Genomic DNA, 12,955 nt, shown 5'->3' on the forward strand with positions numbered 1-12,955 from the left:
ACACTACACCACATCACCTCACGACACACTACACCACATCACCTCACACAATATCACCTCACACAACATCACCTCACATCACACTACACCACATCACATCACCACACCACATCACCTCACGCCACACTACACCACACCACCTCACGACACACTACACCACATCACCTCACACAATATCACCTCACACAACATCACCTCACATCACACTACACCACATCACATCACCACACCACATCACCTCACATCACACTACACCACATCACATCACCTCACGCCACACTACACCACACCACCTCACGACACACTACACCACATCACCTCACACAATATCACCTCACACAACATCACCTCACACGACATCACCTCACGCCACACTACATCACCTCACGCCACACTACATCACCTCACGCCACACTACATCACCTCACGCCACACTATACCACACCACATCATCTCACATCACCTCACACCACACCACACCACCTCACGCCACACTACACAACATCACCTCACGCCACACTACATCACCTCACGCCACACTACATCACCTCACGCCACACTACATCACCTCACGCCACACTACACCACACCACATCATCTCACATCAACTCACGCCACACTACATCACCTCACACCACATCACCTCACGCCACACTACACCACACCACCTCACGACACACTACACCACATCACATCACCACACCACATCACCTCACGCCACACTACACCACACCACATCACCTCACATCACACTACACCACATCACATCACCTCACGCCACACTACACCACACCACCTCACGACACACTACACCACATCACCTCACACGACATCACCTCACGCCACACTACACCACCTCACGCCACACTACACCACCTCACGCCACACTACATCACCTCACGCCACACTACACCACACCACATCATCTCACATCACCTCACGCCACACTACACCACCTCACGCCACACTACATCACCTCACGCCACACTACACCACACCACATCATCTCACATCACCTCACACCACACCACACCACCTCACGCCACACTACACAACATCACCTCACGCCACACTACATCACCTCACGCCACACTACACCACACCACATCATCTCACATCACCTCACGCCACACTAGACCACACCACATCACCTCACGCCACACTACATCATCTCACATCACCTCACACCACATCACCTCACGCCACACCACACCACCTCACATCACCTCACACCACAATACCTCACGCCACACTACAACACACCACGCCACACTACACCACATCACCTCACGCCACACCACACTACATCACCTCATGCCACACTACACCACACCACATCACCTTACGCCACACTACACCACCTCACGCCACACTACACCACCTCACGCCACACTACACCACACAACATCACCTCACGCCACACTACACCACACAACATCACCTCACGCCACACTACACCACATCACCTCACGCCACACTACACCACACAACATCACCTCACGCCACACTAGACTACACCACATCACCTCACGCCACACTACAACACACCAGATCACCTCACGCCACACTACATCACCTCACGCCACACTACACCACACAACATCACCCCACGCCACACTACACCACACCACATCACCTCACGCCACACTACAACACACAACATCACCTCACGCCACACTACATCACCTCACGCCACACTACACCACCTCACGCCACACTACACAACCTCATGCCACACTACACAACCTCACGCCACACTACACAACCTCACGCCACACTACACAACCTCACGCCACACTACACAACCTCACGCCACACTACACCACATCACCTCATGCCACACTACACCACACCACATCACCTCACGCCACACTACACCACACCACATCACATCAAGCCACACTACACCACACCACATCACCTCACGCCACACTACACCACACCACATCACCTCACACCACACTACACCACACCACCTCACGCCACACCACACCACCTCACGCCACACTACACCACACAACATCACCTCACGCCACACTACGCCACACTACACCACATCACGCCACACTACACCACCTCACGCCACACTACACCACATCACCTCACGCCACACTACATAACCTCACGCCACACTACATAACCTCACGCCACACTACACCACACAACATCACGCCACACCACACCACATCACCTCACGCCACACTACACCACACCACATCACCTCACACCACACTACACCACACCACCTCACGCCACACCACACCACATCACCTCACGCCACACTACACCACACCACATCACCTCACACCACACTACATCACCTCACGCCACACTAGACCACACAACATCACGCCACACTACACAACATCACCTCACGCCACACTACACCACAAAACATCACTTCACGCCACACTACACCAAACTACATCACTTCACGCCACACTACACCAAACTACATCACACTACACAACATCACCTCAGGCCACACTTACACCACACAACCTCACGCCACACTACATCATCTCACGCCGCACTTACACCACACCACCTCACGCCACACTACACCACGCCACATCACCTCACGCCACACTACACCACATCACCTCACACCACACTAGACCACACAACATCACCTCACACCACACAACATCACCTCACGCCACACCACACCACACAACATCACTTCACGCCACACTACACCACACAACATCACTTCACGCCACACTACACCAAACTACATCACGCCACACTACACAACATCACATCACACCACACTACACCATACAACATCAACTCACGCCACAATACACCACACAACATCACCTCACACCACACTACACCACACAACATCACCTCACACCACACCACCTCACGCCACACTACACCACACCACACCACACCACCTCAAGCCACACTACACCACACCACACAACATCACCTCACAACATCACCTCACACCACACTACACCATACAACATCAACTCACGCCACAATACACTACATCACCTCACACCACACTACACCACACAACATCACCTCACACCACACTACACCACACCACATCACCTCACATCACCTCACGCCACACAACATCACACTACACCACACAACATCACACTACACCACACAACATCACCTCACGCCACACTACACCACACAACAGGACCTCACGCCACACTACACCACACAACAGGACCTCACGCCACACTACACCACACAACAGGACCTCACGCCACACTACACCACACAACAGGACACAGAATGTTAGACATTTCAAAAGACATATTTAGACTGAACTACCTGACATTACTAAACATGGGAGTAAATAGTAGTTACACAGTACACTAAACTAAACAAAGTACACAGTACACTAAACTAAACGTAAAGTACACAGTACACTAAACGAAACAAAGTACACTAAACTAAACGTACACAGTACACTAAACGAAACAAAGTACACAGTACACTAAACGAAACAAAGTACACAGTACACTAAACTAAACGTAAAGTACACAGTACACAGTACACTAAATGAAACAAAGTACACAGTACACTAAAAATAAAGTACATAGTAGTACACATAGTAAACTAAACTGAATATAGAAGTACACAGTAGTTATAGTAATACACATACTAAACTCAATTAAATATAGAAGTACAGAGTAGTTATAGTAGTAAACATACTAAACTAAATATAGAAGTGCACAGTAGTTAGTTGTACACATAGTAAACTAAACTGAATATATAAGTACACAGTAGTTATAGTTGTACACATAGTAAACTAAACTGAATATAGAAGTACACAGTAGTTATAGTTGTACACATAGTAAACTAAATATAGAAGTACACAGTAGTTATAGTTGTACACATACTAAACTAAATATAGAAGTACACAGTAGTTATAGTTGTACACATACTAAACTAAATATAGAAGTACACAGTATTTATAGTAGTACACGTAGTAAACGAAATATAGAAGTACACAGTAGTTATAGTTGTACACATACTAAACTAAATATAGAAGTACACAGTATTTATAGTAGTACACGTAGTAAACGAAATATAGAAGTACACAGTAGTTATAGTAGTACACGTAGTATACTAAACTAAATATAGAAGTACACAGTAGTTATAGTTGTACACATACTAAACTAAATATAGAAGTACACAGTATTTATAGTAGTACACGTAGTAAACGAAATATAGAAGTACACAGTAGTTATAGTAGTACACGTAGTAAACTAAACTAAATATAGAAGTACACAGTAGTTATAGTTGTACACATACTAAACTAAATATAGAAGTACACAGTATTTATAGTAGTACACGTAGTAAATGAAATATAGAAGTACACAGTAGTTATAGTAGTACACGTAGTAAACTAAACTAAATATAGAAGTACACAGTAGTTATAGTTGTACACATACTAAACTAAATATAGAAGTACACAGTATTTATAGTAGTACACGTAGTAAACGAAATATAGAAGTACACAGTAGTTATAGTAGTACACGTAGTAAACTAAACTAAATATAGAAGTACACAGTATTTATAGTAGTACACGTAGTAAACGAAATATAGAAGTACACAGTAGTTATAGTAGTACAAGTAGTAAACTAAACTAAATATAGAAGTGCATAGTAGTTACATTGTAGTAAACCAATCTAAATATAAACTCAGCAAAAAAAGAAAAGTCCTCTCACTGTCAACTGCATTTATTTTCAGCAAACTTAACATGTGTAAATATTTGTATGAACAAGATTCAACAACTGAGACATAAACTGAACAAGTTCCACAGACATGTGACTAACATAAATGGTATAATGTGTCCCTGAACAAAGGGGGTGTCAAAATCAAAAGTACCAGTCGGTATTTGTTGTGGCCACCAGCTGCATTAAGTACTGCAGTGCATCTCCTCCTCATGGACTGCACCAGATTTGCCAATTCTTGCTGTGAGATGTTACCCCACTCTTCCACCAAGGCACTTGCAAGTTTCCCCGGACATTTCTGGGGGGAATGGCCCTAGCCCTCACCCTTCGATCCAACAGGTCCCAGACGTGCTCAATGGATTGAGATTCGGGCTCTTCGCTGGCCATGACAGAACACTGACATTCCTGTCTTGGGGGAAATCACGCACAAAACAAGCAGTATGGCTGGTGGCATTGTCATGCTGGAGGGTCATGTCGGGATGAGCCTGCAGGAAGGGTACCACATGAGGGAGGAGGATGTCTTCCCTGTAATGCACAGCGTTGAGATTGCCTGCAATGACAACAAGCTCAGTCCGATGATGCTGTGACACAGCGCCGCAGACCATGACGGACCCTCCACCTCCAAATCGATCCCGCTCCAGAGTACAGGCCTCAGTGTAACGCTCATTCCTTCGAAATGATAAACACGAATCCGACCATCACCCCTGGTTCGACAAAACCGCGACTCGTCAGTGAAGAGCACTTTTTGCCAGTCCTGTCTGGTCCAGTGACGATGGGTTTGTGTCCATAGGCAAAGTTGTTACCGGTGATGTCTGGTGAGGACCTGCCTTACAACAGGCCTACAAGCCCTCAGTCCAGCCTCTATCAGCCTATTGCAGACAGTCTGAGCACTGATGGAGGGATTGTGCGTTCCTGGTGTAACTTGGGCAGTTGTTGTTGCCATCCTGTACCTGTCCCGCAGGTGTGATGTTCGGATGTACCGATCCTGTGCAGGTGTTGTTACACGTGGTCTGCCACTGCGAGGACGATCAGCAGTCTGTCCTGTCTCCGTGTAGTGCTGTCTTAGGCATCTCACAGTGCAGACATTGTAATTCATTGACCTGGCCACATCTGCAGTCCTCATGCCTCCTTGCAGCATGCCTAAGGCACATTCACGCAGATTAGTAGGGACCCTGGGCATCTTTCCTTTGGCGTTTTTCAGAGTCAGTAGAAAGGCCTCTTTAGTGTCCTAAGTTTTCATAACTGTGACCTTAATTGCCTACTGTCTGTAAGCTGTTAGTGTCTTAACGACCGTTCCACAGGTGCATGTTCATTAATTGTTTATGGTTCATTGAAGAAGCAGGGAAACAGTGTTTAAACCTTTTACAATGAAGATCTGTTAAGTTATTTTGATTTGTACTAATTATCTTTGAAAGACAGGGTCCTGAAAAGAGTTTATCTGAGTTTATCACTGACCAGGGTTCGGGGTTCGTTCTATTTCAACGAAGGAAGTAAACTGTAATTCCGATACTTTTCAAATGGACTGAGTTGACGATGAGCTTTCCAATTGACCCCGACCCTGTTGTTGATGACTTTGCTTATGGAGCTACTGACTGACCTCTTGACCTCTTTCTCCTCAGGGTCCTGAAAAAGGGGTGTTTCTTTTTTCGCTGAGTTTAGGTGCACATAGTAGTAAAAACAACCTCAGCAATTAGAAGTCCTGAAGACTCATCAGTCATCAGGATATAATCTTACCTCAGCCAATCGCTGTCCCTCTCTGGTGGTAACCTCCCTCTTCTGATCTTCTGATAAGTCCATTTTGTTTCCCAGCAGCATCAGGACCGCCCCCTCAGACATCCTTTCCTAGTACAGAAGAGGAGCAGGTTACTACCAGACATAATATGTAATAATTAATATATAATTAACATGTTACTATCATAGACATATTATATAATTAACATGTTACTATCATAGACATATTATATAATTAACATGTTACTATCATAGACATATTATATAATTAACATGTTACTATAATAGGCATATTATATAATTAACATGTTACTATCAGACATATTATATAATTAACATGAAACTCATTTTACCCAACGGCCTGTCACATGATAGGGTTGTATGCAAATTCATATTTCCCAACAGCCTGTCACATGATGGGGTTGTATGCAAATTCATATTACCCAACAGCCTGTCACGTGATGGTGTTGTATGCAAAAAACTGCAATAATTTATTTGCCCTTCACCTGTCCATTCACTCACCTGCACAAGGTCCATCCACCCTCTGACCGCGGAGAAGGAGGCGGAGTCAGTGATGTCATACATGGTGAGGATTCCATCAGCCTTGCGATAGTACTGCTGGGTAATGCTGCGGAACCTTGGACATGAAGAAAAGAAACAGGACAAAATGACTACACACAAACACACACAGACACACACAGACACACACAGACACACACACACAGACACACACACACACACAGACACAGACACACAGACACACACACACAGACACACACACACACACAGACACAGACCAGTGGCGGTTGGTGCCATTTAAGATGAGGGAGGATTAGTATATTTCATAAGCATTATTTGTATTAGAGCATATTGGATGACTCTCATTCATATTCCATTCACACAGGTCAATGTAACAGTGATAGGTTTAGGCTACTACATGATACTAACATTTTCCCTGTACCCATCATGACGTTGCTACAACCTATTATATGAATGAAAGTTTACAACGTAGGTGCACACAGGCCGACAGACATATTAGTAATCAAGGTGACAGACAGTGACACATTCAATACCAACTTGGACACTCTTACCTGCATCTAGCTGATCTAGGGTGTAATCATTAGTCCAACAGTTGCAAACGAGCGTTTCTATTGGACAAATTCAGGTATGTTTATCCCCGTTTTGTTCCATTTGAGAAATGTTTTTCAACAGAATAGGCGGAATGAATACACCCCCTGATCACACGCAAACACAGTTCATTTTCATAGCAGCCACATACAAACAGCATGATCCCTTTAATCATTATATAATTACTTCTCGCATCTACGCGCTCCCCTCCTCTCACCTTTTTCCGCTTCGCTTGTGGACTTCAATGCACAAACGCATCAGCTGTCTGTGGCCAGGCATCAAAACCTTCATATCATAACCGCTACACACAGCCTACGTCATCGTCACCATATTAGCTAAAGTAACGTCATAGTCACCATGGATAATAGAACTACCGCATTGGTAAACCCGCTACAACCATGCAGTACAGTCAGTAAGCAGTTTAGCAGTTACACTGGCAATAAATTAATAAAACCAAAACCTTACCTTGACTTGGAAGAGTTCCAGTGTAGGATAGTCAGAGCCAGCTAGCTAACAAATAAAATCACATTTTATTGGTCACATACACATGGTTAGCAGATGCGAGTGTAGCGAAATGCTTGTGCGTCTAGTTCCGACAGTGCAGCAATATCTAACAAGTAATCTAACGATTCCCCAACAACTACCTGATACACACAAATCTAAAGGGATGAATGAAAATACGCATATATCAGTATATGGATTAGCGACGGCCGAGCGACATAGGCAAGGTGCAGTAGATGGTATAAAATGCAGTATATACATAAGAGATGAGTAATGTAAGATATGTAAACATGATTAAAGTGGAATTATTTAAAGTGGCGTTGTTTAATGTGACTAGTGATCCATTTATTAAAGTGTCCAGTGATTGGGTCTCCATGTAGGCAGCAGCCTCTCTGAGTTAGTGATGGCTTTTTAGCAGTCTGATGGCCTTGAGATAGAAGCTGTTTTTCAATCTCTCGGCCCCAGCTTTGATGCACCTGTACTGACCTCGTCTTCTGGATGGTAGTGGTGTGAAAGGGCAGTGGCTCGGGTGGTTGTTGTCCTTTTTGGCCTTTCCGTGACATCGGGTGCTGTAGGTGTCCTGGAGGGAAGGTTTACCCGGGTGAATGTGTTGTGCAGATCGCACCACCCTCTGGAGAGCCTTGCGGTTGAGGGCGGTGCAGCTGCCATACCAGGCCACGCTGTTGCGCCTTCTTCACCACGCTTTCTGTGTGGGTGGACCATATCAGTCTGTCTGTGATGTGTACGCCCAGGAGCTTAAAACTCTCCAACTTCTCCACAACTGTCCCGTCGATGTGGATGGGGGGCTGCTCCCTCTGCTGTTTCCTGAAGTCCACAATCATCTCCTTTGTTTTGTTGACATTGAGTCTGAGGTTGTTTTCCTGGCCCTCACCTCCTCCCTGTAGGCTGTCTCATCGTTGTTGGTAATCAAGCCCACTACTGTTGTGTCATCTGCAAATGTGATGATTGAGTTGGAGGCGTGCATGGCCACGCAGTCGTAGGTGAACAGGGAGTACAGGAGGGGGCTGAGCACACACACCATTTAGTTCAGTTATCTTTGCCTTCTTGGGTACAGGAACAATGGTAGCAATCTTGAAGGGACAACAGACTGGGATAGGGAGTGATTGAATATGTCCGTAAACACACCAGCCAGCTGGTCTGCTCTGAGGAATGCAGCTAGGGATGCTGTCCGGGCTGGCAGACTTGCGAGAGTTAACATGTTTAAATGTTTTACTCACGTCAGCCACGGAGAAGGAGAGGGGGGCAGGGGCAGTCCTTGTTAGCGGGCCGCGACGGTGGCACTGTACTATCCTCAAAGTGGGCAAAGAAGGTGTTTAGTTTGTCTGGAAGAGTGACGTCGGTATCAGTGACGTGGCTGTTTTTGTAGTCCGTGATTTCCTGTAGACCCTGCCACATATGTCTCGTGTCCGAGCCGTTAAATTGCGACTCGACATAGCATCCCTCTCTGTTTGATAGCCTTAGCCCGCTAGCTAACATAGCATCCCTCTCTGTTTGATAGCCTTAGCCCGCTAGCTAACATAGCATCCCTCTCTGTTTGATAGCCTTAGCCCACTAGCTAACATAGCATCCCTCTCTGTTTGATAGCCATAGCCCGCTAGCTAACATAGCATCCCTCTCTGTTTTAGCCGGGTGTTTGAGTAGGATAAACTAGCTAGCTGCATTCGCTAGCTAAGTAAGTAAAAGTGAAAAAGATATACACAACGAAATATAGCTCTCTCTCTCGTTCTCTTTTATTTTTTGAATAAATTAATTTCTTCAAAACTGTTCAACTATTGTCTCTCTCTCTCGTTGCGTCAACTACTCACCACATGTTATGCACTGCAGTGCTAGCTAGCTGTAGCTTATGCTTTCAGTACTAGATTCATTATCTGATCCTTTGATTGGGTGGACAACATGTCAGCTCAGGCTGCAAGATCTCTGATAGGTTGGAGGACATCCTCCATGAAGTTGTCATAATTACAGTGTAAGTCTATGGAACGGGGTGAGAACCATGAGCCTTCTAGGTTTTGTATTGAAGTCAATGTACCCAGAGGAGGACGGAAGCTAGCTGTCCTCCGGCTACACCATGGTGCTACCCTACAGAGTGCTGTTGAGGCTACTGTAGACCTTGTTTGCAAAAACAGGGTTTTAATGAATTATTTGGTCAGGTGAATATATTTACTATAGTTGTATCTAAATAAGATAACTTTTGGTTTCACATAATTTATTTTTCTGAAATTCACTGAGGAAGATTGTCCTCCCCTTCCTCCTCAGAGGAGCCTCCACTGACACACACACACACACACACACACACACACACACAAACCTCTCCTGTCCTGCAGTATCCCAGAGCTGAAGAGCGATGGTGGTGGAGCCCAGTGTCACAGCACGCATCTGGAAGTCGACACCTGCAGTTAACACACAGACCATTATACAGACAGACCACTATACACACACAGACCACTATACACACACAGACCACTATACACACACAGACCACTATACACACACACAGACCACTATATACACACAGACCACTATACACACACAGACCACTATACACACACACAAACCACTATATACACACACAGACCACTATACACACACAGACCACTATACACACACAGACCACTATACACACACAGACCACTATATACACACATAACATTATACACACACAAACCACTATATACACACAAACCACAATATACACACAGACCACAATATACACACAGACCACTAAATACACACAGACCACTAAATACACACAGACCACTATATACACACAGACCACTAAATACACACACAGACCACTATATACACACAGACCACTATATACACACAGACCACTATATACACACATAACATTATACACACACAAACCACTATATACACACAAACCACTATATACACACAGACCACAATATACACACAGACCACTAAATACACACAGACCACTATATACACACAGACCACTATATACACACAGACCACTATATACACACAGACCACTATATACACACAGACCACTATTTACACACATACCACTATATACACACAAACCACTATATACACACAGACCACTAAATACACACAGACCACTAAATACACACACAAACCACTATATACACACAGACCACTATATACACACAGACCACTAAATACACACAGACCACTATATACACACAGACCACTAAATACACACAGACCACTATATACACACAGACCACTATATACACACAGACCACTATATACACACATAACATTATACACACACAAACCACTATATACACACAGACCACTATATACAGAGAGGCCTGTAATATTCATCATAGGGACCCTTCAACTATGACAGATCAAATGAGGAAGAAATGTCCAGAAAATCACATTGTAGGATTTTTAATGAATTTATTTGGAAATTATGGTGGAAAATAAGTATCCCCTATTCTCCATGTAGTCTACTCCCTCCCCTATTTCCCATGTAGTCCACTCCCTCCCCTATTCCCCATGTAGTCCACTCCCTCCCCTATTCCCCATGTAGTCCACTCCCTCCCCTATTACCCATGTAGTCCACTCCCTCCCCTATCCCCCATGTAGTCCACTCCCTCCCCTATCCCCCATGTAGTCCACTCCCTCCCCTATTCCCCATGTAGTCCACTCCCTCCCCTATCCCCCATGTAGTCCACTCCCTCCCCTATTCCCCATGTAGTCCACTCCCTCCCCTATTCCCCACGTAGTCCAATCCCTCCCCAATTCCCCATGTTGTCCACTACCTCTAAATTGTTTTATGCTTTAAATTCCCGGATGTCGTAATCATTCCAGCTTTTCATCTAGTACATTTCTCTGCATGATATTGAGGAAGCGAATCATCTTCGACAACAGCTGATAATCGGCTGAGGGGAACGTGCTGTACCGAAATGAAGGAATGGTGGCAACAACACACTCTCAATATTAGTGAGTCTAGTATGTTGATATTTGTTGCTTACTGCATACATCATTACTGAAGAGTATGCTATAAATAGTATGTAGTAAGCGAGACAGATTTTGGACATGACCACTTTCTTACCCACAGCAGTACCCAGTGTGTTATTGGGTCTAACTCTCTTATCCACAGTAGTACCCAGTGTGTTATTGGGTCTAACTCTCTTACCCACAGTAGTACCCAGTGTGTTATTGGGTCTAACGCTCTTACCCACAGTAGTACCCAGTTTGTTATTGGGTCTAACTCTCTTACCCACAGTAGTACCCAGTGTGTTATTGGGTCTAACTCTCTTACCCACAGTAGTACCCAGTGTGTTATTGGGTCTAACGCTCTTACCCACAGTAGTACGCAGTGTGTTATTGGGTCTAACTCTCTTACCCACAGTAGTACCCAGTGTGTTATTGGGTCTAACTCTCTTACCCACAGTAGTACCCAGTGTGTTATTGGGTCTAACTCTCTTACCCACAGTAGCACCCAGTGTGTTATTGGGTCTAACTCTCTTACCCACAGTAGCACCCAGTGTGTTATTGGGTCTAACTCTCTTACCCACAGTAGCACCCAGTGTGTTATTGGGTCTAACTCTCTTACCCACAGTAGCACCCAGTGTGTTGGGGAAGTGTCCATTGCAGTAGTGGTTGATGAAGGAGCTTTTGCCCACTCCAGAGTTCCCCAAAAACACCACCTTGAATACCCTCTGGGGGTGGGTGCTGGTCAGTCTGGCCTGTAGAGGAAGGAGCAGATGGGGGGGGGTATGCGACATTATTCAGTTGGTCTGTCTAAATTCTCAGTCGTAACGCAAGTATGTCCCAGACCTTCCATCGTGGTTTTACAGAATGCAAATGTCCTGCAAATGTCCTATATTTGCATATATCTCTCGCTCTCGCTCTCTCTGAAAGGTGATTCC

At 45.0% G+C, this 12,955-nt stretch overlaps 1 protein-coding gene across 9 annotated transcripts in view; it reads right to left on the reverse strand.

The window, feature by feature from the left end:
- Window positions 1-12,955, reverse strand: part of cracr2b (calcium release activated channel regulator 2B) — a 44,217-nt gene that overhangs the window by 2,119 nt on the left and 29,143 nt on the right. For all 9 annotated transcript variants that reach the window (XM_042319845.1, XM_042319724.1, XM_042319761.1 and 6 more), the window contains 4 exons: window positions 12,640-12,772; window positions 10,396-10,477; window positions 6,963-7,077; window positions 6,444-6,551 (listed from right to left, as the gene is read on the reverse strand). In XM_042319845.1, coding sequence (XP_042175779.1) covers window positions 6,444-6,551; window positions 6,963-7,077; window positions 10,396-10,477; window positions 12,640-12,772 — 438 coding nt within the window. The remainder of the gene's footprint in view (window positions 1-6,443; window positions 6,552-6,962; window positions 7,078-10,395; window positions 10,478-12,639; window positions 12,773-12,955) is intronic.

The sequence above is a fragment of the Oncorhynchus tshawytscha genome, linkage group LG01 (genome assembly GCF_018296145.1).
Source record: "Oncorhynchus tshawytscha isolate Ot180627B linkage group LG01, Otsh_v2.0, whole genome shotgun sequence".
Classification (NCBI taxonomy): Eukaryota; Metazoa; Chordata; class Actinopteri; order Salmoniformes; family Salmonidae; genus Oncorhynchus; species Oncorhynchus tshawytscha.